The sequence below is a fragment of the Schistocerca nitens genome, chromosome 12 (assembly GCF_023898315.1).
Source record: "Schistocerca nitens isolate TAMUIC-IGC-003100 chromosome 12, iqSchNite1.1, whole genome shotgun sequence".
NCBI classification, from domain to species: domain Eukaryota; kingdom Metazoa; phylum Arthropoda; class Insecta; order Orthoptera; family Acrididae; genus Schistocerca; species Schistocerca nitens.
In genome coordinates, this window is record NC_064625.1 from 41,952,567 (window position 1) to 41,976,528 (window position 23,962).

At 38.5% G+C, this 23,962-nt stretch overlaps 1 protein-coding gene and 1 non-coding gene across 7 annotated transcripts in view; both read left to right on the forward strand.

The window, feature by feature from the left end:
* LOC126215053 (bifunctional purine biosynthesis protein ATIC) overlaps positions 1–23,962 on the forward strand; it is a 102,504-nt gene that overhangs the window by 53,585 nt on the left and 24,957 nt on the right. For all 6 annotated transcript variants that reach the window (XM_049941698.1, XM_049941699.1, XM_049941696.1 and 3 more), the window contains exons 7-9: positions 2,926–3,084; positions 4,521–4,909; positions 15,315–15,418. In XM_049941698.1, coding sequence (XP_049797655.1) covers positions 2,926–3,084; positions 4,521–4,909; positions 15,315–15,418 — 652 coding nt within the window. The remainder of the gene's footprint in view (positions 1–2,925; positions 3,085–4,520; positions 4,910–15,314; positions 15,419–23,962) is intronic.
* Positions 12,768–12,842, forward strand: Trnat-ugu (transfer RNA threonine (anticodon UGU)). Its single transcript has one exon. It is a non-coding gene; the product is annotated as a tRNA-Thr (tRNA).

Consider the following 23,962-nt stretch of genomic DNA (forward strand, 5'->3'; position numbering starts at 1 on the left):
ATCACTTTATGCGCAAAATCCTGCATTGGCAACAATTTTGCGATTATGGGCGGTTATGCAGGCAACATGGCTCAATATTTCTGCAAAGGTTTTCAGTGACTTGTTTAGTACATGCCACTTAAAATTTCTGCACTACGCTGGGCAAAAGAAAATCCCACATGTTATTAGGAGATATCCCATGACTTTTGTCACATCAGTGTATTTTTGGTTTCTTTTGAAATACTGTAAGATTCAAATATAAGTTGCAACAAAAATTTGTCCACAGAAAATTTGAGTGTGGCTTATTCTTTTAATGGTATGATTGATTGATTTGTGATAGTCCAGTTTTATTGTACAGTGTGAATTGTAAAAGTGATATTGGACAGGTCAAAATGTTGATTCAATAAACCATTTTATCAGCAAAGAAGTAGACAAAATAAAATAAGGTAGGTATTCTTGCAACCTCAGTATAAGAGTGCTTGTTTATGTAATATTTATTTTTGCATATTCAGAAATCCTTTTAGAGAATAGAAATAATGTTTTATTAGAAATGCCTTGAATGTAGAAATATTTATTTCCCATGGTATCTTATTGTGTAGTATGGTACAAATGTCAGTTATACACCTCTGACAGGATGATGACCTGGAATATCTTTGCTGTATTTTTGTGATTGCCCTATGCTACAGTAATTGTGTACTTTTTCTTATTCTGAAACAATTTGCCTGTTTTCTTGAAGTTCCAAGTGAATAAGATAGTTTCATAGATAAGTAAGCATAGAACACTGAGCTTAGTAGTGAAGTTAATAGCATTCCATTTCTGTACTGCCACAAATTATTCTTGGAGCTTTTTTTTGCATTCTAAAAACATTTATGCTCCAAGTTGTGTACCCGTGGATAACAGAAACATCATCTGTAATGCTTATTCCTCAGTTTGAAATGGAGCTGCATTATTGATAGTTCTATCATGTTTTCTCGGCATGATTAATAGTGAGCTTGTGGGTGTTCAACCAGGTTGTCATTTCCAGTTTGTGCATAATATTTCGATGACCGATGCAGCTGTCTTCTTAGAGTGCTGCAAATTTTGCAGTTGTGTGTACTCGCTGCCCGGACTCCGACCAGACTGTGAGTTATTGTCTGACTCACGCCGCTATTTATAGCAGAGTTAACTATAGATGTGTCACGGTGAGATACGTGCTGTTCGGCAGGGAATTTAAATTATGTTATCATTTACAACTATAAGATTGTGGTTTACACTTATTTTATGTCCCCTATTTGTTTTTTCTTTTTCCACGACTATTTTGTAAGCACTATGTGAACACATTATAAATCTTCGTTAACTGCAATCACAGTTTCACTGTCTTAACAGGGACTGTAAAACAAGAATAATCACTACTCCAGCAGTGACAGCACTGCCCGGGCCATTCTAACTGCTATTGGTTTGCAGCAGCAGTGTTTGAATGCTGCTGGAGTACTGATTATTCTTTTTGTTTCAATGTCCCTATTCATGATAAAACTAATATTGCACTAGACTAATTTGGGACTGCTCTTAAGAATGGTCACGTAAAGTTCTGCTTAAAAAATAATTTTGTTTATAACAGTAAGTGAGCCTGCACTTTCCACTGACAATGGACCTCACATGAAAGATGTGGTGAGCAGTGGCCTAAACTGTGCACCGAATGTATCATTCCTCCTACTATGTGGCACACAAGTACAGACAATACCAAATATCGGATTGGTGCATAAGTTCATAGTATTTTTCAATAAATTTAATAAGCACAACAGATACATATAATGGAGACTTCAGTCATCAATAATATATTCTCCTTCACTATTTACAACAGTCTGCCAATGCTGAGGTAAATTTTCAATTCTGCAACCATAGAAATCCAATGTTTTTGAGGTGAAGAACTCGTTGAACCATGTGCAGATCGCATTTCCAAGTGGAAAGGAAATTCCTTGAAGGTTGTGGAGTAGAGAGGGGGGGAAAGGTAGTAATCTGAAGGCGCAAGATCAGGTGAATAAGATGGGTGCAGTCTAACTCCTGTACACTGTTTTTTGTGTCTAGCAGAGTGGGGTCGGGCATTATCCTGCAGTAGCATCAATTCGTGCAGTGTTCCTGGTCATTGTTCTTTGATTGTGTGTGGAAGACATCTCAGTTGTTGACAATAAATGCCATCGGTGATAGTGACACCTCGGAGAAGCAGTTTGTAGTACATAACACCTAATGCTGTTCCACTAGATACGTAACATTATCTTTTGTGGGCATGTGCAGGTGGGGAGCTGCTGCTTTGTTTGGGCTCAAACATTCCTTTCTTTTCCTTATGTTAGCTTAAAGACACCATTTATCGTCAGCAGTAACAATTCAGGATAGGAATGGTTGGTGTTGTTCAGGATTGATGATGAGCCAGCAGAGATGCACATACGGCCAGCTGCAGATTTTTGTGATATTGGCTTAGAGCATGCAGTACCCATACACCTGATTCTGGAACCTTCCCCATTGCATGCAAATGTCACACCGTGGTGAAATGATCACAGTTCATCACATTGTACTGTTCTTGAATACACTGATGTGGGTCATTGTGGATTAATGTGTTTAAACAAATTTCATCAAACACTGAAGGTCTTCTCAAACATAGAGTGTCACTAATGTCAAAATGACCCTCCCTAAAATGAGAAAGCCATTTTCTTGCTGTGGATTGTCAAATGACATTATCCCAAACAGGAATACCAACATGTGAAAAAAATATATATATACGAACTTTTGCACCAATGTAATTTTTAACTCTCTTATCGAGGGGATTTTGAGGGATTGGTTTCTTCTCTGCACAAGTGCTGTTGCATTCAGTGTAATGGCTCATAGATATTGAACTGGTTGTCTGTGAGTGGTAGCTCACTACCGGAGTGAAAAATAAATTGCCAAACACATACACGGTTTTGCTGTTGGCAGGCGCGGCTGTGCATGGTGGAGGACCTCCTGGAGCAGCTTACGCCCCTGGCCACTGCCTATGCCCGCGCCCGTGGAGCAGACAGGATGTCGTCCTTCGGAGACTTTGTGGCCCTTTCCAGGACGTGTGATGCTGTCACTGCCAAGATAATCTCTCGAGAGGTTTGAATATCGATTCAGTTTTATATGCCCCTTTTACTTTCCTTTGTATGTGTTTTAATTTTTAACCCATCATTTTCTTACGTTTTCTGTTCATACAGTAGCACTGTGAGACTGTAGGTAGGCTTAGAGAGCAAATTGTGGTAACAACAGCATTGCTGCTGACAGCGGCATTAGGGTTTATTTTATTCATTCACTAGCAACGCAGCCTGACACTGCACAGGTAGTGCTAAGTGTACGCCAAGCCGATTTGAGTTGTGTAGTGTATTTTATCAGCCACTGTGTAGAGTTATAAATGAATTTGAGAAAACAACATGACTGAATACTTTCGTATAACTTAAGTATTGTTAGCAGTGCATGTCAGGAAAGTTGTCTGGAGGCATGAACATTGTGTGTTCCACATGAAATTGGTGTATAAAGTGACCTATCTTGGTAATGATGGGAACATGTCATGATTTAATATGTTTACAACTGAGATAAATATTGTGTGTGTGTGTGTGTGTGTGTGTGTGTGTGTGTGTGTGTGTGTGTTGAGAGAGAGAGAGAGAGAGCGGGATTCTCACATCATGTTCTGTAAATGCCATCATGATGGAGAGCGTTCGACAATAGTCAATGAGTAAAGACATGTATTATAAATAATTTTTGACAGGCTCACAGAAAGAATGAAAAATTTATTACCTTTGCTACCTTTTGCCAAAAATCCTTAAATGAGTGCCCATGTGTCCACACACACACACACACACACACACACACACACACAGTGTGCCTTCATTGTGCCAACTGGACACACAGTTTAAATTTTGTTCACTGCAGTGTATCGGATAAACTCAGGCATATATGAAGTTTATGCGATACATTTCTGCCTTTGCAAAATCTTAAAACTTCACACTATGTTTTACTTAATTTGATGTGGCACGTTAACTACGGTATGTAATGAAAATAAATTCAGTCTTTTATCGAGTGAAGATATCAGACCATAAGATGTGCAAAAATAAAAATTTTTCATCCACTCACTTTCAGACAAATGGATGATAAGTATTTTGTATTGGCCGGAATGTGATCTGTCGGCATAGGCACCAACATTTGGCGAGAAGTACAGCTGTAGCAAAAACCACTTCAACACGGTATGCAGAGAGCATGTCTGTAGCAGCGAAAGAGCTAATCTGTCAAAAATGAAACTTATCAAGTTTGCAGGCTAATTTTTAAAAAAAAGTGTTGTCACTAATAATTGTTTACATTTTTCCAACTTTTTTTTAACTGTTAAAATTGAAGTCTTCTGTTGGCAGTGACTTAATAAGTGTAATTTTTTTCTTTTATTTATGTTGTCGTTCCCCTCTCGGTTTCAGTTGTGGCAAATACTAGTATTCATCCAAACTTAATGTGTTTTGATGCCAGATATGCCTCTTAATGCCATTATCAATTTAAATTCTTTGCTCCAGGTTTCTGACGGAATCATTGCCCCTGGCTACACATCAGAAGCACTCGAGATTTTGAGTAAGAAGAAAGGTGGTGCCTATTGTGTCTTGGAAATGGATCCGAACTACGAGCCGGACCTCATCGAACGGCGCACTTTGTTTGGACTGACATTGGAGCAGCGGCGGAACGATGCAGTCATCGACGAGTCCCTCTTCCAGGGGCGCACGGTGTCGCAGAAGAAGGAGCTGCCAGCTGAGGCAGTGCGGGACCTGATAGTCGCCACGATAGCACTCAAGTATACGCAGAGTAACTCAGTGTGCTATGCCAAGAACGGCCAGGTGATTGGTGTGGGTGCAGGCCAGCAGTCACGCATCCACTGCACCCGGCTGGCAGGGGACAAGGCCGATAACTGGTAAGTGTAGCTGTGCAATGAGTTTCATCATTGTAGAGCATTGCATGTCATCCTCTGCGATTTTTTTCTGAAATTTCATTGCTAGGTAGATTAAAACTGTGTGCCAGACAGGGACTCGAATCCGGAACAGTGTCCTTCACAGGTTGTGCTCTTACTGACTCAACTATCTGGGGAAATCTCACAACCTGCCCTCACACTTTTTGTTGGCTTGTGCTCTCTCCCACTTTTCAAATTTCACCCAAGCACTCGTACATATCTTGTGTGTCAAGTACTTTACTTTTTTCATATGCTGATGCCTTAAACAGTCCTTTAGTAGTTGACTACCTGAAGCGGAATAGCTTTATTTGTTTAATATTCAGGTCATAACATTTCATATACAATTGATTTTTACAAAAACTTCTTAAAGTTGTAGTTCACTTCTTTATCAGAGGAGCTGGACTGCTGTTGGAGGAGTCAAAAGACATGATGGGGAGGCAGTAATTGAGGAGGACATGAGACAGGTTTGTAGTCTATTCCTGATGTTATTCAGTCTGTATTTTCAGTGAGTAGTAAAGGAAACTAAAGAGAAATTTGCAAAGGGAGTTAAAGATCAGGGAGAAAACATAACAACTTTAAGGTTTGAAGAGGAGTATTGCTATTTGGGCAGCAAAATAACTGGATGGGTGTAGTAGAGAGGATATAAAAATCAGATTGGGAGTAGCAAGAAAATTATTGCTGAAAGTGAGAAACTTGTCAACATCTGATATAAATTTAAGTGTAAAGAAGACCTTTCTGTGAATGTCTGTGTGTGGAGTGTAGCAAAGTACAGAAATGAAACTTGAACAATAAGCAGTTTATACAAGAAAATAGAAGCTTTTGAAAAGTGATGCGATAAAAAATGGATAAGATTACATGGGTTGGGCGAGTATTGAGGAGAGAAGAAATTTATGGCACAATTTGACTGAAAGAAGGGACCAGTTAATAGGACCCTTCATGAGGCATCAAGGAGTAGTCAATTTGGTAATGTGGGAAGTGCTTAGGGTATATTTAGAGGGGAACTTGAGCATCAATACAGGTTCAAATGGGTGTAGGTTGCAGTAAATATTCCGAGATGGAGTCTTATACAGTATAGACTGTCATGGAGCACTGCATCAAACCATTATTCAGACTGAAGACAACAACAAAAACAGTAACAACATTATTTTCAAGAACTAATATTGACACTGTATTCCAAAAAGTTCTGTTATCTTATAGAAAAATACAGGGTCCCTGTAGTGCTGGAGTGGTAACAGGAAGAGGATAGATGGATGAAGGATGACGACTAATGAACATTGAGGGCAGGAGGGATAGGGGAATGTAGGGAAGTTCCCACCTGTGCAATTCAAAAAAGCTGGTGTTGGTAGGAAGGGTCCATATGGCACAGGCTGTGAAGCAGTCATTAAAATGAAGAATGTTGCTTTGGGCAGCATGCTCAGCAACTGGGTGGTCCAGTCGTTTCTTGGCCACAGTTTGTTGGCGGCCATTGAGGTGGACAGACAACTTGTCGGTTGTCATGCCCACGTATAACACAGTGCAGTGGTTGCAGATTAGATTAGATTAGATTTACTTTCATTCCAATTGATCAGTAGTGAGGAGATCCTCCAGGATGTAGAACATGTCAGAAAAACAATAATACATGACAAATATTTACAACTGAAACAAATTAGCTAATGTACCTTCCATAGGTCCAGGCTTTTTTTATAATGAGCACTGTATGAAAGAATCATTTTACAAACACTAATGCACTGAATTTAAAATAAAAAAGTTTTTTACTTATAAGGTAATAAACATGTAAGAGAACTACTACAATTCTTATTTACAATGAACACATTACTGCACTGAAATGGTGCAGAAGTTAGATTTTAGTGTGTGATACACACACACACACACACACACACACACACAAATCAGTTGGCTCTACTGAGAAATTCAACAATGGAGTAGGAGTAGTTGGCCACCAATAAATCCTTCTCATAAATTGAATTTCATTGGTTGCAAAGCTTTTTATGGCTGCTGGCAAGTCATTGAAAATGTGTGTTCCTGAATACTGCAGACCTTTTTGTACAAGAGCAAGTGACTTTAAATCCTTGTGAAGATTATTCTTATTTCTAGTATTGATTCCATGAGTTGAGCTGTTGGTTTGAAAAGTGATATATATTTAATGACAAATTTCATTAAGGAATAAATATATTGGGAAGCAGTAGTTAGTATCCCTAGTTCCCTAAACAGGCTTCTGCAGGATGTTCTTGAGTTCACACCACATATAACTCTTACTGCACGTTTTTGTGCCCGGAAAACATTAGCTTGGCTTGATGAACTATCCCAAAAAATAATCTCATAATCCATTATTCAATGAAAGGAAGAATAGTATGCCAGATTCTTCATTTTTGTATCCCCTATGTCTGACACTATTCGTGTTGCAAATAGAGATTTGTTAAGATGCTTCAGCAGTTCTGTGGTGTGCTCCTCCCAGTTGAATTTATTATCAAGCTGTAATCCCAAGAATTTAACGCTGTCCACTTTTTCTATCTGCTTGTCATCATATGTTAGGCATACACTTGTGGGGCACCCCTTCAAGTTCTGAACTGCATGTAGTGTGTTTTTTCAAAGTTTAGTGACAAAGAATTGGCTAGGAACCAGTGATTAATTTCCACAAATATTTTATTAGCCAATGTTTCTAATATCACATGTCTGCTTTCATAGGTAGCCCTACCTTTGATGGGACAGGTAATACTTTTGACCAGACTGGAGTTGGTGGTGGTGGTGGTGGTGGTGGTGGTGGTGGTGGGAGGTTGTATGGGACAGGTCTTGCATCTAGGTCTATTAAAGGGATATCAGCCGTGAGGCAAGAGGGTCTGGCTGCTCACAGTCTTGCCTCAGCAGTCAGTTACAGTGGCCATGTGTGTGTGTGAGAGAGTTGTGTTTGCGTGAATGTGTATTTGCATGTTGCATAATTCAGAAGAAGACCATTTGGCTGAAAGCTTACTTGGTAAGTCTTTTTGTTGTGCCTGTATGTGACTCAACATCTCCACTTTATGGTGAGTAGCAACCTATCCTTTTTGTAACATTGTCATTATTCCATTGTGGATTTTCCATTGTTTGACAGTACATAAAGTACACAACATACACTGAATAGACTCAAAATAACTAATTGTGGAAAGAAATGGAACAATTCCTGTCAGATGACCAGCATGAGCTTTGACAACTCCATCTGGATCTGTGAGGGGTCTTTCTCGTACTACAGTATGCACAACGTTTTGGAGGGCGATGTTGCGGCATGTATTTTGCTCCTGAATTTCTCTTTTTTTCATGGACGCCTGTGGTTTGAATCTCTTGGACGTGGGAGGGGGGGGGGGGGGCGGTGTACTATATGATGGACCTTACAAACCTGTCACACTTCCAGTATCTGCTAAACCTATTACAACATTCCTTCTAAATTCTTTTAATTGTGAACTCCTACCAGTGTTGCACAGTGTGTGCAAAATAAATTAATTTACGATTGATGCATTGACAAAATACCAAAACAATCTTAGCATGGACCTGTGCCAAACCTTTGCGATCACACTTGACGGTATCACAGTGAGGCATTCCACATTGTTTTTGCTTTTCTGCTAATGCAAATTTGTGAAATATATATCAAAGAATATATGGCAACCTTTCCCTTCCAGACCTCCAGACCCTCACAAATAAAGTACAACTCTTTTTCCTTAATCCCCCCCAGTGAACACTTGAAAATAACAAACAATTCCTAACTTATCAGCTCAAAGCCATATGCTATATTTCATTTTGATGGGTTTTTAGACATGTATTGTGTATAACTAATCCTACCTTTGAATTTCACCACGTGTTCATCAGCTGCTTCATTTTTGGTGGGGCATAATTCTTTTTGAATGTTTTACTCGACATGTTAAGCACAGGTCTTTATAATTTATAAAGTTTATCGTGACATGGAGATGCCCTTCTTGGCATCATGTTGTTGTTATTCAAATGGATCAAATCTATTTAGAGACTTGAGGGAACTTCATAATTACCCCTCGACTCTTCATTGCAATACCAACAGTCACAGTAACTAAGAGGTTGTTTTATTAACATGAGAGTATGTATTGCTAGAAAAACTAACATTTTGTCTTCATTACAGATTTAAATGGTTTGGCATTTTGAGTGGCATATAAGTTAGTTTGAAACACTAAATGTTCCCCTTCCCTGCTCAATTCCCCCCCACCCCACCTGCACCACAGTCTGCTCCTAATGCTGCACTCTTGCATGCCTGCACGCTCCACCAGACAGCTTTCTTCTCTCCCCATATCTATACACTGCTATCCTTTCTCTTCCTCACCCCCTCCAGGCTTCGGCCTCCATTCTGTGTGACAGTTAAATTACATCCTGAGATGCTGAGATGGCGGTGGTGTGTGAGAGGTGTGCTTTCTTGTGTGAATTAATAGAAGTGTATTCCCATTTCTGACAAAGGTTATGGCTGAAAGCTAATGTGTAAGTGTCCCTTAGTTGTGCCTGTGTACAAGTTAATGTGTCATCTTTATGGTAAGTAGCAGTCTATCTTCTCCTTACATTATAGAACTTGATTACCATTATAGGTGGGTTGTGTACACCATAAAATTACAGTTTTGCTAATAGGATACTAAGGAGTATACAATCAAAGGCTTATCACAAAGTACAATAGATACCAGAGGAACTTAGTGACTAGTTAAGAGTTTCAGTGGTATCGATAGTAATATTTTCATTGTGTTGAAATGCAGACATTATTTGAGAGAGCATGCTTTTCAAAATGGTTATTTAGATGGTTGCTCATAAGTGACTTGAAAACTTTGGAGAGCACTAGAACAATAGATATTGGTTTGGAGTAGATGCTTATTGATGTAACTTCAGCAATTTTGAGTGCATCTTAGAAAATGCCAGATTTTAAACATTCATTAAAAATGAAAATAACTGGTTGACAGGTAATACATGTTGTTTATTTTTGTAAAAACATATTTTGAGAACCAATAAGTCCATACTTCTTGTGTGGAGAACTTTGACATGTTTTTTATAATGTTCTTTAGATTGATAACATTAACGTGGAAAGCATCCCTCGTAAATGGCTCTGCACCGAGCAGGTATAATACATGTGTTCCATTTTGGTTGGTCTTGTTTTTCACCTCACTATAGGGTGCGGTGCTTAAATCCGGACAAATTTCAATTTGAATTTCCCGCCACATCGTAGTTGCGCAGGAGGTTGCGATTGTTTACTAGATGCCTATGGCTTTCAAGAATGCCAATCAGAACCTCAAAATGGCCGAGATGTTATGGACAAGTGCAGAGTGCAACTGAAGAGCCACAATTATCGAAAGTATTCTTGCTGGACGTTAGTTGCATTCTTTGGGTGCGTTGCATTCTTCGGGTGCCCGAGATCAACTGTTCATGGTATTGTGGGCAAGTATAATGCTTTGGAGAAGTCTGGGGAAGGTTCTGCTAACCCGGCAAGGTAACCTCATTCGAGGACACACGTGTCACAAATTGCGGCAGTTATTGAAAAGGCTCAGGTGCTGATTTCAGAGGAGGAAACTGGTATCAGTATTAAAAGTGAGCAAACATGGCAGACAAGGACTCATACAAGCCGTTTAGTCCAAAACTGGTTCTTGGATTACGTTGACATGTTCTGGTCAAAGAAGTTCTGGCCCCCGAATAGCCCGGATTTGAATCCCTTGGCTAATACGTTTGGAGCGTAGTCAAAAAAGCTACCAATAAGGCGAGGCACCCTAATGTTGCATCTCTACACACTGGTCATTGCGGCTGAAGGGGTTTTCATTGAGTAATGTTATTCTTGAAAGATACCACTACTTGTAGGTAAAATGATTTTCATTTTCATTTGTATTTTGTTTTAATAAATTTGCTTTTTTTAAAAAAAAAGTTTCATTTGTCCAGATTTAAGTGCCATACCCTATACTTCTGCATCCAAAGGTTTGTGTGTGTGTGTGTGTGTGTGTGTGTGTGTGTGTGTGTGTGTGTGTGTGTGTGTGCGCGCGCGCACGTGCATGTACGTTTCATTGAGTCAGTAGAAAAAAAGTTGTAGGCTGCACTTCAAAATTGAATCACAGTTGGGTCATTCTAACACGAGATACAGATAAGATACAGTGGATGAAGATCCAGCTATAGTAGTCAGGTTTGAGTTGTAAGCTTAAGTGAGGTTACATTGTAGATTTAATTAAGTCTTTCGAACATTTAAAACCACAAAGTCTGTCTGTATAGAATTTATAGTCCTAGATAATTTAAGCATCAGCGCCAGATGTCAGTGCCGTGCTTCATTTCTCACTGTAAATTCATGTTCTACTTTATTGTGTAGCGCTACTTATATTTGACAGCAAAAGTTAGTTGGCCCCTAGCACCATTTTTCAAAACTTTTGTGCTTTGCACTCGATTCTAAGCTGCAGGCAGGTGTTTCTTTTATATATAGAAAACTGGAAAGTAAGTTTGGATTAGATTTGGGTACATACAGTAGTTATTTGTAAAGACATACAATTTACATTTTGGCACCATTTGCATGGCATGTAATTGGTCATTTGCCTGATGATAATGTCACTCTTAACTAAATTTTTGTGATGTCATTCATTAATAGAACACAGAATAATAATCTGTGATACACACTTAGAAATAAAGTATTTGTTGTGCAGAAGTGTGAGCCTAAGATGTGTTATACATCATTAGTTCTCCAATCAATTGTTTAAAGTTAATGGACGTACAGACTACAAATTCATGTTACACTGACACACTTATAAAATGTGTTGCTAACACCAAATCACAGTATGATAAATCTGTGTTCCTAAACAAAACGTTAAGAGTAAAAACATGATCTCAGGTGTAAAAGTCAGGCACAGAAAGGTACAATCAAGATTGCTATAAAAGTAATCAGCTATGCACTTCAAGATGCTGATCGATGAAGTTTTTGAAGATGCTATTGGACAACGAAAACAGTTAAAACTCCTTTTATTCAATAAAGGAATCTTGGAATAGACAAGAGTCTTTCTCAATTAATTAATTGATTGAAAAACATATAATACTTAGTTGAAATTTTAATTACACCTCTCTTATAAATTGATTATACTTGAGAAGTATCGTATTTACCTGAGTATAAGAACAAGATTGCCTGATTGCAAGACCCCCTTTTCTTCAAGAATCTTCTTGAGAAAAAAAAATTATATTCTGACAAATCAAAATTACAACTGTTTTATTGATATGAAGTGTCTGCCTAATAAGTTAACATTATACTGATTCTAAATTCATGCCATTTATTGATTGTCTACATTTTGATAATACATGGAGAAATAAAATAAATGATAAGAAATAGTTTACATTAATTTGAGGACTGTTTTTTTTGCTTGCCTACTAACCCTGTCATCTGTAGCGTCACTCTTTTTAATTATATATGACGGTAGTATCTGTTCCCGAAAGAACAGTAACCGTGGATGACCATGCAGCTTTGCTAGAAATGAAATGGTAATTAAATAGACACCCTAGCTGCATACAGGCGTTGATGTACTTCATTGGGGACATGTTGAAAATGTGTGCCCCGACTGGGACTCGAACCCGGGATCTCCTGCTTACATGGCAGACGCTCTATCCATCTGAGCCACCGCGGGCACAGAGGATAGTGCGTCTGAAGGGACTTATCCCTTGCACGCTCCCTGTGAGGTCCACATTCCCAACATGTCCACACCACTACATTCGTAGTATGATGGGCAAACATCTATTAGGCGCACTACGAATGTAGTGGTGTGGACATGTTGGGAATGTGGACCTCACGGGGAGCGTGCAAGGAATAAGTCCCTGCAGACGCACTATCCTCTGTGCCCGCGGTGGCTCAGATGGATAGAGCATCTGCCATGTAAGCAGGAGATCCCGGGTTCGAGTCCCGGTCGGGGCACACATTTTCAACATGTCCCCAATGAAGTACATCAACGCCTGTATGCAGCTAGGGTGTCTATTTAATTACCATTTCACTCTTTTTAATCATCGTCATCCTAATAGCACAGCTGTGAAATTTATATCTTTGTTGTTACAAATATTTGACTGTTTCTTCTGAATGTTATGATTCCTGAGGTTGTGGTTACCATGGTGCCTGAGAAACTCTGCTGTTTTTGTGAATTGTTTGAACAATCTGCTGTTTTTATCCATGCACATATCAGATTTTGTTTCTGTACTGACATGAGAATGTTAACAATGTCACTTGCTTCCAAACATATTGTCTGCCTGCCACTCTCTCATTGGCTGTGTAGAACTAGTAACTGACACACCCCTTTTTGTTCCTGTTATATGTCACAGCAACCATTGACAACATTGCAGCACAAAACGCCTAAGTCCGCCACTGACCCCATGTAGACTTTTACCATCTGGTGCAGAAATGAATACTATTGCTGAGTATTTGTCCAATTTTGAAGTTGGTTTTATTCAGACTACAAATGGATTCAGGCAAACTGCATTTTTAATGTATAGATGTTCCTAAGAATCCAAGGTACGCAATATAGATTCCCATGGTTGGCAACGTGACGTAATTACTGCCTCCTCATTGCTCACTTCTCCACACTCATCTAGTTCTCAGCCAAGTTTGTACCACTGTCCTCCCTCCAACTCTTTCATAGTGCTGTGCTTGAGCAACTGTGAGACATAGACTGCTATATTTTCTAGTATGCAAGTCATATGCAACAACAGAAACAAGTACATAAATAAAACGTCGCAATCACGATTCCCAAATTTTCGCTCCCACGATCTATTGATGTCTATTGATACTATCTCCATAACAGGTCTTGCTGCTGTAGTGTGTTGTTCTGACAACAATTAGTCAGTTTAACAGTATTTATTTTGTTTGACAGACATTTCATTCTGGATTAATTTGCCTTTGTGTTTTATTTGTATGCGCCATAATGTTCTAAAACTAATTAAAAGGTGGTAATGTTTTTACCCGGTATTCTAAACATTAACAGTGACAAAATTTCTCATTTCCAATCCACTTAGTAATACATTACAGTCTCTTGCAATCAGATAAAATAGTGATCTGGGATCAGAATTAAATGACGTTTTTTGAAGAATAATATTTTTGCTTTTGATTGTTACTTTTACTTAAAAAGCAGCATAAATATTTTTACAAGGTGTCCATAAAAGTATGAGATCTTCTATTGCAAACCTATTCACATATGACAACAGTTTGTAAGATGATAGAATTTATTGATATTTCCTCCTGTGTTTCACAAAATTGTCCAATTTGAAGCAGAGTAATAGATTATTGTAGTGGCTAGTTCGGTCTTTCGTGCATCCTGTGCACTACCCCTGCACGAATCTAATTTCTCGTATTTGTTTGAGCAGTGTTGATACTGTATGAAACATTTCAGTGTATCAGGAAATTTTCAGCCTGTTAGAGTCCTAGTATTATTTGCCCAGTTCGTCCTTGTGAATTCTTCAAAATAAATCTGCATGTGACCTCAATAACCAAAACTTCATCTGTAAATGTAAGATGACCACTATACACTCTATTAACCAACATTAGAATGTTAACCTCAGCAGAAATAGTTAAATCTGCAAGTATAAGACGACCCTGTACTTCCCAAATGACAAATTTGGAAGAAAACTCTTATCTTAAAATTGGATAAATAAGGATGTGTGGAAAATAATTTGAGGGTTCCCATTAGCTTTTGTAAATTGTCAAAATAAAATAGTATATCCACTGTGAACATTTCATTTCTTGTTATAGTGGTATTATGGAACACTTTTCAGCTTCATGATTTCTAATATCTGCTGTCCCTAAACCACTGCAGGCCAATGTCAGAATCATATCATACCGTCTATCGCTTCCTTCTTCATCCTTGTCCAAAGTAGCCAGCACTCATGACTGAGTGAAGTGGCCCAGTAGTGGACACACTTTTGGGAGGCCAGAATGTCATGTTCTCATCTGACCATAGAGATGTAAGTTTTCTGTGGTTCCCCTAAATTGCAGAAGGCAAATGCTGGGATGGTTCCTGTGAAAAAAGACATGGTTGATTCCCCCCCCCCCCTCCCCCCGCAACTATTCGATCTGTTGCTCCATCTCAGACAACATCATTGACGGGATGTTACACAGTAGTCTTCCTTCTTACCTGTGCTTTGTTTTGTTCTGACCTTGAGGATGATAAAAAATTAAACTTGAATATTCCTCGCTGATCAATTACTGAGGTAGAGAAAAATAAATACTGTAAAGTCAGTTTCCTGCTTTCGTATGTTCTTTTTACAAGGTCATTTGTGAGAATAATGTGAAATGATACCCCATATTGTTTGGTATACAACCAACTGCAGTTTGCCCTCATTGTAGCAGACTTAAATGATTTTTACTTTGCTTTACAAGTTTCTGATATGTACTCTGTTGCAGGTGGCTGCGACAGCACCCACGAGTTATTGGCATGAAGTTCAAGAAAGGTGTGAAGCGTGCCGAGATATCAAATGCCATTGACAACTATGTGGGTGGCAGTGTTGGTAAGTAGTTCCAGTAATCTTTCTTCCTGCGTGTTTGAAGTGGTAAATACGTATTTTCCTAAAAAGTACATTCTTCGTAGTTTGCCATATGTACTGTAGCATCTTCATGTTTTCACAAAACATTTCTCAATCAATGAAATTGCAGGAATACAGCCATAAACCATCCTTCCCTTCCTAGATATGGGCTGCAGAATATGTTGCTATCTTCAGAGTCATTAGAATAATGGTGTGGCCCTCCTGTCTGCCTTATAAACCTGTGGACCCACTCCATTGTGCGTATGATAGTAGACACTACCAGCTCAAGTAATACCATTTGAACAGCAGAAATATTCACTGCCTGTGGGGTCATCATTGGTGATTACCTTGACTCATAAACATTAGTATACACCAACTTAGGTGGTCTGTTGTTGGCTTTGAGGGTTGACTACTACTGCTGCTGCATATTGCATTCATATGGTACACTATTGTCTGAGACAATGTCTAAATTCCAGCACACGTGTCATCCTTTTAGGATTCGATCACTGAAGAAGCCTTTGAAATCCACCTCGTGAAGGACTGACTTGACAACACTATTGGCTTCAGTTTCAGTTGTGTGTGGAATCTGGCACTTCCAGTGGCCAACTGTTAAGACAATGTTACAGTACCCCCCCATTGATAGGGCATAATGCTTATCACCAGTGATATTCTTTAGTGGAGAAGTGCAGGCAGTGAATGCTTCTGCTGTGCAAGTCGCATTTCCTCACCAGGCAATGTCTATGATCGCTTGCATGATGGCACTATTCACGAGTTTATGAGGTAAGCTGTGCTGCTCTTCGTACATTTGTTGACATTCACCATAAGTTAGTATCATGGCATCCTTTAAAAAGTTTAGAAATTAATACCAATTTGACATTGTAAATATTTTATGAACTGCACAAATTAACCTTAGAATGGTCGGTCGAAAAACCGTTTCGAGAACGGTTGGCAGGGTCTGTGTGGGACCCAGTAAACAACACACTTGCAACAAGTGATAAACTGTTCAGGTAGTACTAAATGTTTTCTGAATTATGCGATAACTGTAAAAAAGAAAACTAAGAAACATATCTCTTTGTAGTATTAAAGGTAAGCAATCTGGAAATACAAGTAAATATGATTGATAACTAATGTGAATGAGAGTTAGTTGTAAAACTAAGAAGCAAAAATATTGACTTTTCATTATATAAATAGAACAATCAGGTTACCTTCCATTCAGAAGGCTGTTGCACGCAGCGACTGTTATACTGACTTGTAAATAATAGATTTCAGCTAGCAACTAGCCATTCTCAATGCTAAGAATACAGGAGGTACATAGTTAGATGATGTCACAAAAAAGTTGCAATTAATGGCTTAACTCATCTGGTTTGTATATTACATACCTCGTATCATTTTTATCGATGCATGTAATGCCTGTTGGTTGGGCTTCGTCTACAGTTCATTGAATACTACTGTTTGCGGAAGGCGGGCTGTATGGAGAACACATCGGTTGGTTACAGGGCGCCATCGATGTGAACTACGTATAAACCTCAAGGGAAGTAAACCACTTCAAATTTAATTACATAAAATGAAACATAAGTAAAATTCTTACATTGTCGTCTGACTTGTTTCATATTTATCATCAAGTAATAAAATTTCCATCTTCACTCCTTGTGAGTCAGTTATTATTATTAAACATTTAAATTACGTCAGGTGGGTAAAAACTTTTTTTTTTTAATTAAAAACACTAGAAGATGTGCTGTAAACTCTTATTAGTTGATATGGCTTAAATATATTTATTTTTATATTATATCTCCCTTTATTAAAACATAATAAGTATATTGTTCATCATATTTACTAAATAGTTCATAGATGGCGCCAAACATCAGTCAGATGCATGGTTATTACAATTTGGCTATTCCGCTATAGATATAGAGGGTGCTAGCCTCTTTCTCCCTTAAAGCCAATTTTCCTTGTAAATGCAAAACAACCAATATATTGAATTGCTGTTAATAATACTGTTTATGCATCTGACCTAACATATCATGGAAGAAGTTCTGTTGGTTCAGAATTATACTCATCATATTTGTATAGTATAATGCAAATGGTTGCTACATAGTGGCAAGACGGCAGGTGTTATCTCGTTCCCCCTGGGTCAAACCCTGCACCGGTTCCCAGCAACAAGTCCTCAAACTCCCAGAACCATGCATTTTTCACAACAACCTGATCATTAATCAGGTTGCTGCTGGTATTTTTGTGATGGCAGAAGATCTCGAGCTCTTCCAGGAGGTGGAGGAACCTGCCCTTCTCACACTTATGCAGCAACTTCTTCCATGATATGTTAGGTCAGATGCATAAACAGTATTATTAACAGCAATTCAATGTATTGGCTGTTTTGCATTTACAAGGAAAATCGGCTTTAAGGGAGAAAGAAGTTAGCATCCTCTATATCTATAGCGGAACAGCCAAATTGTAATAACCATGCATCTGACTGATGTTTGGCCCATCTATGAACATATTAAGTAAATATGATGAACAATATACTTATTATGTTTTAATAAAGGGAGATATAATATAAAAATAAATATATTTAAGCCATATCAACTAATAGGTGCATACAGCACTTGTCTTCTAGTGTTTTTAAATTAAAAAAAAAAAATTAAAAAGTTTTGTCCACCTGACGCAATTTAAATGTTTTAATAATAATAACAGACTCACAAGGAGTGAAGATGGAAATTTTATTACTTGATAAATATGAAATAAGTCGGACGACAATGTAAGAATTTTACTTATGTTTCATTTTATGTAATTAAATTTGAAGTGGTTTACTTCCCTTGAGGTTTATACGTAGTTCACATAGATGGCGCCATCTAACCAACGAATGTGTTCTCCATACAGCCCGCCTTCCGCAAACAGTAGTATTCAATGAACTGTGGACGAAGCCCAACCAACAGGCATTACATGCATTGATAAAAATGATAATTGTATGTAATATACAAACCAGATGAGTTTAGCCATTAATTGCAACTTTTTTTGTGACAGCATCTAACTATGTACCTCTTGTATTCTTTGCATTGAGAATGGCTAGTTCCTAACTGAAATCTAGATCTGGCAATAAAATTTAAAAATGATGACTGATAGATGAAATCTAGTATTTACAAGTCAATATAAATAGAAGTTATGAATATAATGAATAGTTTGTGAGATATCGTCCTCAAAAATCATTATTTCTCAAAACAGTCACCACAAACCATTTCAGCATATGCTAGCATAACCACATCTTGCAAACTTTGTGAAAGGTTTTAGTTCTGCTGTTCTTGCATTTTTGGCATTTTCCACTTTTTCTTGGTTGTGGATCTTCAACTAGTCTTTGTTCTTGGATGCCGGAAAGGTTACAGGCAAACCTGAGAATTTTGCGCAGGAGGTATGTCTGGATTCCACTTACTGTCAAACATGGTGTTATGAGATTCTTTCGTAGGGTTCTGAGGTATTCTCTTCTAACTTCTTCATCTCAGTGACTGCTTCACAGCCTGTGCCATACGGATCTTTCCCACCAACACCAGCTTTTCTGAATTGCGCAGGCAGGGAACTTTCCCTGCAATACTTCCTACATTCCCGTAACCCTCCTGGCCTCAACCTTCGTTAGTCACTGTCCTCACACTTCCAGCCTCGTCCCTGTTCCCATTCCAGCACTACACAACCGTCATTTCACTGCCACACCCAGTCTTTTAATTTATTTTTATTTCTCTCCTTTCCGTTACTTACCCCCCTCCCCCCTCCAAAGCTTTTCTCCTGCCCTCTGTCTAAACAGCGACACTTCACTGTCCACCACTCCCACCATACGATCCCCCCCACCCGGTTGCCACAATCATGCACTGGTCCTGCTGTTTGCAGTGTAGTTTCAGCTCTCGGAGACTGCAGATGTATGTGCAAGTTGCATGTGTGTGTGTGTGTGTGTGTGTGTGTGTGTGTGTGTGTGTGTGTGTACTGCTGACAAGGGCCTTAATAGCCGAAAGCTATGATTGTGTGAATCTTTTTATTGTGCCTATCATGACTCAACATCTCCGCTATATGGTGAGTAGCAACTTTCCTTCTCTGGTATTGACTCTTCTAACTGAAACGTTTTTCTTAGTTTTGAATACAATGTGGCCATTGAGAGCTGCAGTGTTCAACAACCAAGAAGAGAGACACAGAAGCCACAGTCTTGTCATGCTAGCTACAGTATATTTACTACACACAGCATCTGTGACATCTATGCCATCATTGGTTTTGTTGTAATACTTTATTATACCTGGTGCCTCTCCCCCCCCTCACCTGTGACAGTCAGTTTCATCATGATGATGCATTGATGAAATATGCGGTTCTGATTTGTTTTGCTTTTGTACGTGTACAGTGATGTGATGTCTTCCTGAAAGCCAAACATAGTTTTAAGGAACATTTTTTTAACGTTCCAACAACAGTAATATTCTTTACTTGCAGTACTTTTCTGATGGATGGGTAAGAAGTAACCCAACTATCTAGTGTCAGATTTCTTACAGACACTTTTACTGAATCTACAAGATGCAAAACATCATCATCTGCCTTATTACTGACTTTGTACAGTCCTTGATGTTCTGCATCTGCGTGGACTTTCCAGTGTTTTACATAGTACATTTTAGAATGGGCCATGATGAAAACCTTAATCCCATACTTGGCAGGTTTATCAGGGAGATACATCCTGAACCTGCACCTGCCTCTGTATGGAACGAGCATTTCGTCCAAAGTAATGTTTTCTGACGGAGAAAAATATGCATTGCAGTTGAAGACAAACATATCTAGAATGGATCTTATGGCAGCAAGATTATCTTGTGCTTTTCTTTCTTCCCTTGTATGGATGTTGTCAGTCCTGATAAAACAAGTCAAAACTCTGAACCTTTTCAATGATACGGTTACTAGAAAGATTTCTATTCTGGTCCTATCTGTATTCCGGAAGTTTTCAATAGTACTTTTATTGTCATGCAGTGTTCTAGCTAAGTAAAGTAGGCCAAAATATGCCTTCAGTTAATCAAAACTTGTAGGCCTAGCCATATTTGGGTCACTTGTATATTTGTTTTGAACTGAATCAGTGTAGATATTGGCTGATTCAAGAACTAAACCATTCAATGGATTCCTAAAAAAATAACTGTCATGGTTCTAACAGTGAATGTACATCTATTACAGCTCAAATACTTCCAGGCAAATGCATGGTAGCTATGGTAGCTTAGTGGGAAACAAGTTTTTCTCCATTTAGTTGCTCTGTTCCTTCTTTATAAAAGTGCGTAGGTGCCGTACCTGAGTCAGTTACAAGAGTTGTACTTGAATTAACAGCAGCAGGTGCACTGGTGCTGGCAGAAGGCTGAACATCTTCCTCCTCACAACCACTTGTTTCACTATTACTGTCATTATCATTGTATATTTCGGAGTGTCAGTCTGCATCAGAACAGTGTACTTCACTGTCATCGTCATGTAAATTTGTAATTTTCATTGTATGACCAATTTTCTCTTGCCATTTTATATTTTAATCTATTGACAATGATAATTTGATTTTAGGACATAATAAATGGTCCAGAAAGTAACTCAATGAGAAGTCTGCACCAAAATAAAATGGGATCGCTTGGCAGAAATTAGTAATATAAATGGTCGGGATTGGTCTGACAGACCTACGCGCTTTTTAAAAGACTGCCGAAGAGTGACCAAACAAAGCAAAACCTCATTCACGATATGAAAGTTTTCTCTTGGATATTTCAGGAAGCTAGCAGAGCGCTCGAGTCAAACCAGCAAGTATAAGAATATAAATCCAGTGAAACAAAACTAGTGAGTCTCACTGACCCAGCCCGACTGTTCCAGAGTTAAAGAAACCCTGGCATATCTGCCTAAATGTCTGCACTATGCAGACTTTGATTCCTTTCTGTTTCATTCAAATCCTTTCCGATGGGCAATACACAATTAAAAGTGCCTCCTGTCTCGGTGAAGCCTTTTTATTACTGAGAGAAACATAAAATTCTGAATAGTGCTACATTCAAAATCACAAGAACATAAGAAATCCATAGGAATAGGAAAAGATCTTTTTATTTTATGGCCAAATTTGGCGTTATTTTCTCGTCATTTTGGTATTATTTTATGCCTAAATTAACTGTTACTTATTGCCAAATTTGGTGTTACTTTATTGCCATATTCAGTATCTTTCTGGCAGTTTGTTGCTATTTTTTACCAATTTTGGTGTCATTTCTTGCCAGTTCATTGTTATTTTTTGCAAATGCAGAGGCAGAGCATTTTGCTTAAGGCTGCCAATTTCATGTGGTTTTTCACATTATTTTCTTTAAGAAATTTTCATGTTCCTACAAATCCATAATTTCCTCCCAGACTACACCCCGCCCCCTCCCTTCCCATACACACTCTCACTCTCACTCTCACTCGCGCGCGCGCGCGCACACGCACGCACGCACGCACGCACACACACACACACACACACACACACACACACACACACACACACACAGTTTTTCCTTGGACAGTAGATGTTGCAGCTGATACTGTAATTTTTGTCCTGCAGCTGCATGTGGGTGAAGGTGTCTCACGTGTAGAGTTGGTACATTATTGATCTTTCCTTTGTGTTCTTTTCTATTTCTTCCAGTGTAAATGCTTGTTCACAGATACAGATGAATGATAGTGATCACTGGCAAATGTTTTAGATTGTTCATTACATTTTGTTTGCTTTCGTGTAAATGAGGCTGTGCACTCATTACTGATATTCATTTCCGTCCGCTCTAGTATACACCAGATGTTGGAAAATGGAGATGGCATCATATCATCATATTTTTTCTTTGGTAGGGGATCACAGTCAAATATACTTTTTAAGTATAATGATTGCTGCAATTTGACTATGAGATTTTATTTATTTATTTATTTCACCACCAGAGTCTTGTAATCCTCCTCAAAATGTATTTATCAAATGTTATCACATTATGTCTTTCATTTTGTTGTCAATATGTTTTCTTGGTTTCAGTTTTCACCTTTCATTCAAAACTGGCTCTACTACCAAAATCACGATAAATAAATAACAAAAACTTGGTCAAGTAACAGCAGCGACTTCATTTAAAAATATCATGCGGTTCCCACGGAGGAAACACAGTTCCTGCATTACACCCAACTCAAATCGACAAAACTTGAACAGGTTGAGAGCTTTAGGGCTCTTTATTAATTTTACTTGTAACTCGGCTGAGTTCAAAATACACTTTTGTATCCTTTCTTCATCTTTAATGGGGAATCTGAACAATATTAGTTCAGGACTTGCCCACCTGTTCTTCCACAGGTGGTACATTCAGCACTGTGACTTGATTCGCTAGCAATGATTCTGTCAGAAGCAGCTGTACTTCAGATGCCAGCCAGTAGAAAGTGACTTGGTGCTGCTAGAGTTTGGGTGAGGTTGCCAAGAGTTTCTAGCAGTTGATGCCACAAGTAAGGGTAGGACACTGTCACTGCCTCGTGTCCATTCTGTGACTAGGGTCACTCACTGTAGTGAACGAACAGACAGTCTGTTTCTTCTGTGATCTGAGGTTATATTCTGGTCAGATGACTTCCCTCTGTTTCCTCTGGCGGACCTCTGACGTGCTCATCATCTTGTACTGTTATGTTGAATAGAACTGGAAGGAGTTCACTGTTGAGAAACTCTAACTTACTCAGTTAGTTAGCCAGATTCACTCATAACCACTACCTTACACCATTCGGAAGATTCCAATAGCATTTGACAATTCGTCATTGCAAAATATGTGCTCCTTTGCTAAAATGGATTCTCAGGCATCAGATTTATGTAAACTGCACTGCAGAAACATTTGCATCTCAAGGTTGATGGCAGTCCCGTATACCAGTGACTTACAAACATGCAGTATTTGATGGATGCTGTATTTGCAAGTGGTATCCCTAGCTGACATGTGTACATGAGGGAATGGGGATTTCACTTCTTTTAGTTACTCTTTATAGTTGTTACCTGTGCATTTAGATTCGGGGAATGAAAAGTTCTGGTAGCCACCTGGAAAGTAGCAATGTGCATTGTAAACCAGTATGACAGGTAATAATGTACTATAAATAGGGCTTAGTATGTATCATGATGATGATCTTCTTATTCTTCTTTTTATTCTTCTTCACCACTTTGTGGAGTAGGCTGCACAGCCTGTTCCGGAAACCATCTTGTTCTTGGACGCCAAACACTTCGCTGTCCTCTGGGTTCATAGTTCATGGTGATTCTAGCAGCCAGTCTTAACTTACACAATTTGTCTTTACATTTTTAATTTTGGTTTCCAAATTGAAAATCTGTAGCTCTTGTCTTATTTCGGTGTTTTGTATTTTGTCCATCAATGTGCAGCCTTTGAAAGTAGTGAGAAATTTCATCCCAGTTGATATAATTTTCCTTCTGTGTTTCTTTGAGAGTACCAATGCATCATTTTCATATGATACTATTGGTACCAACATTGTTTTGTAAAGTGTCAGTTTAGTTTCCTTTTTGATTTTGTGTTTCAGACTTCTATGAATTGTTAA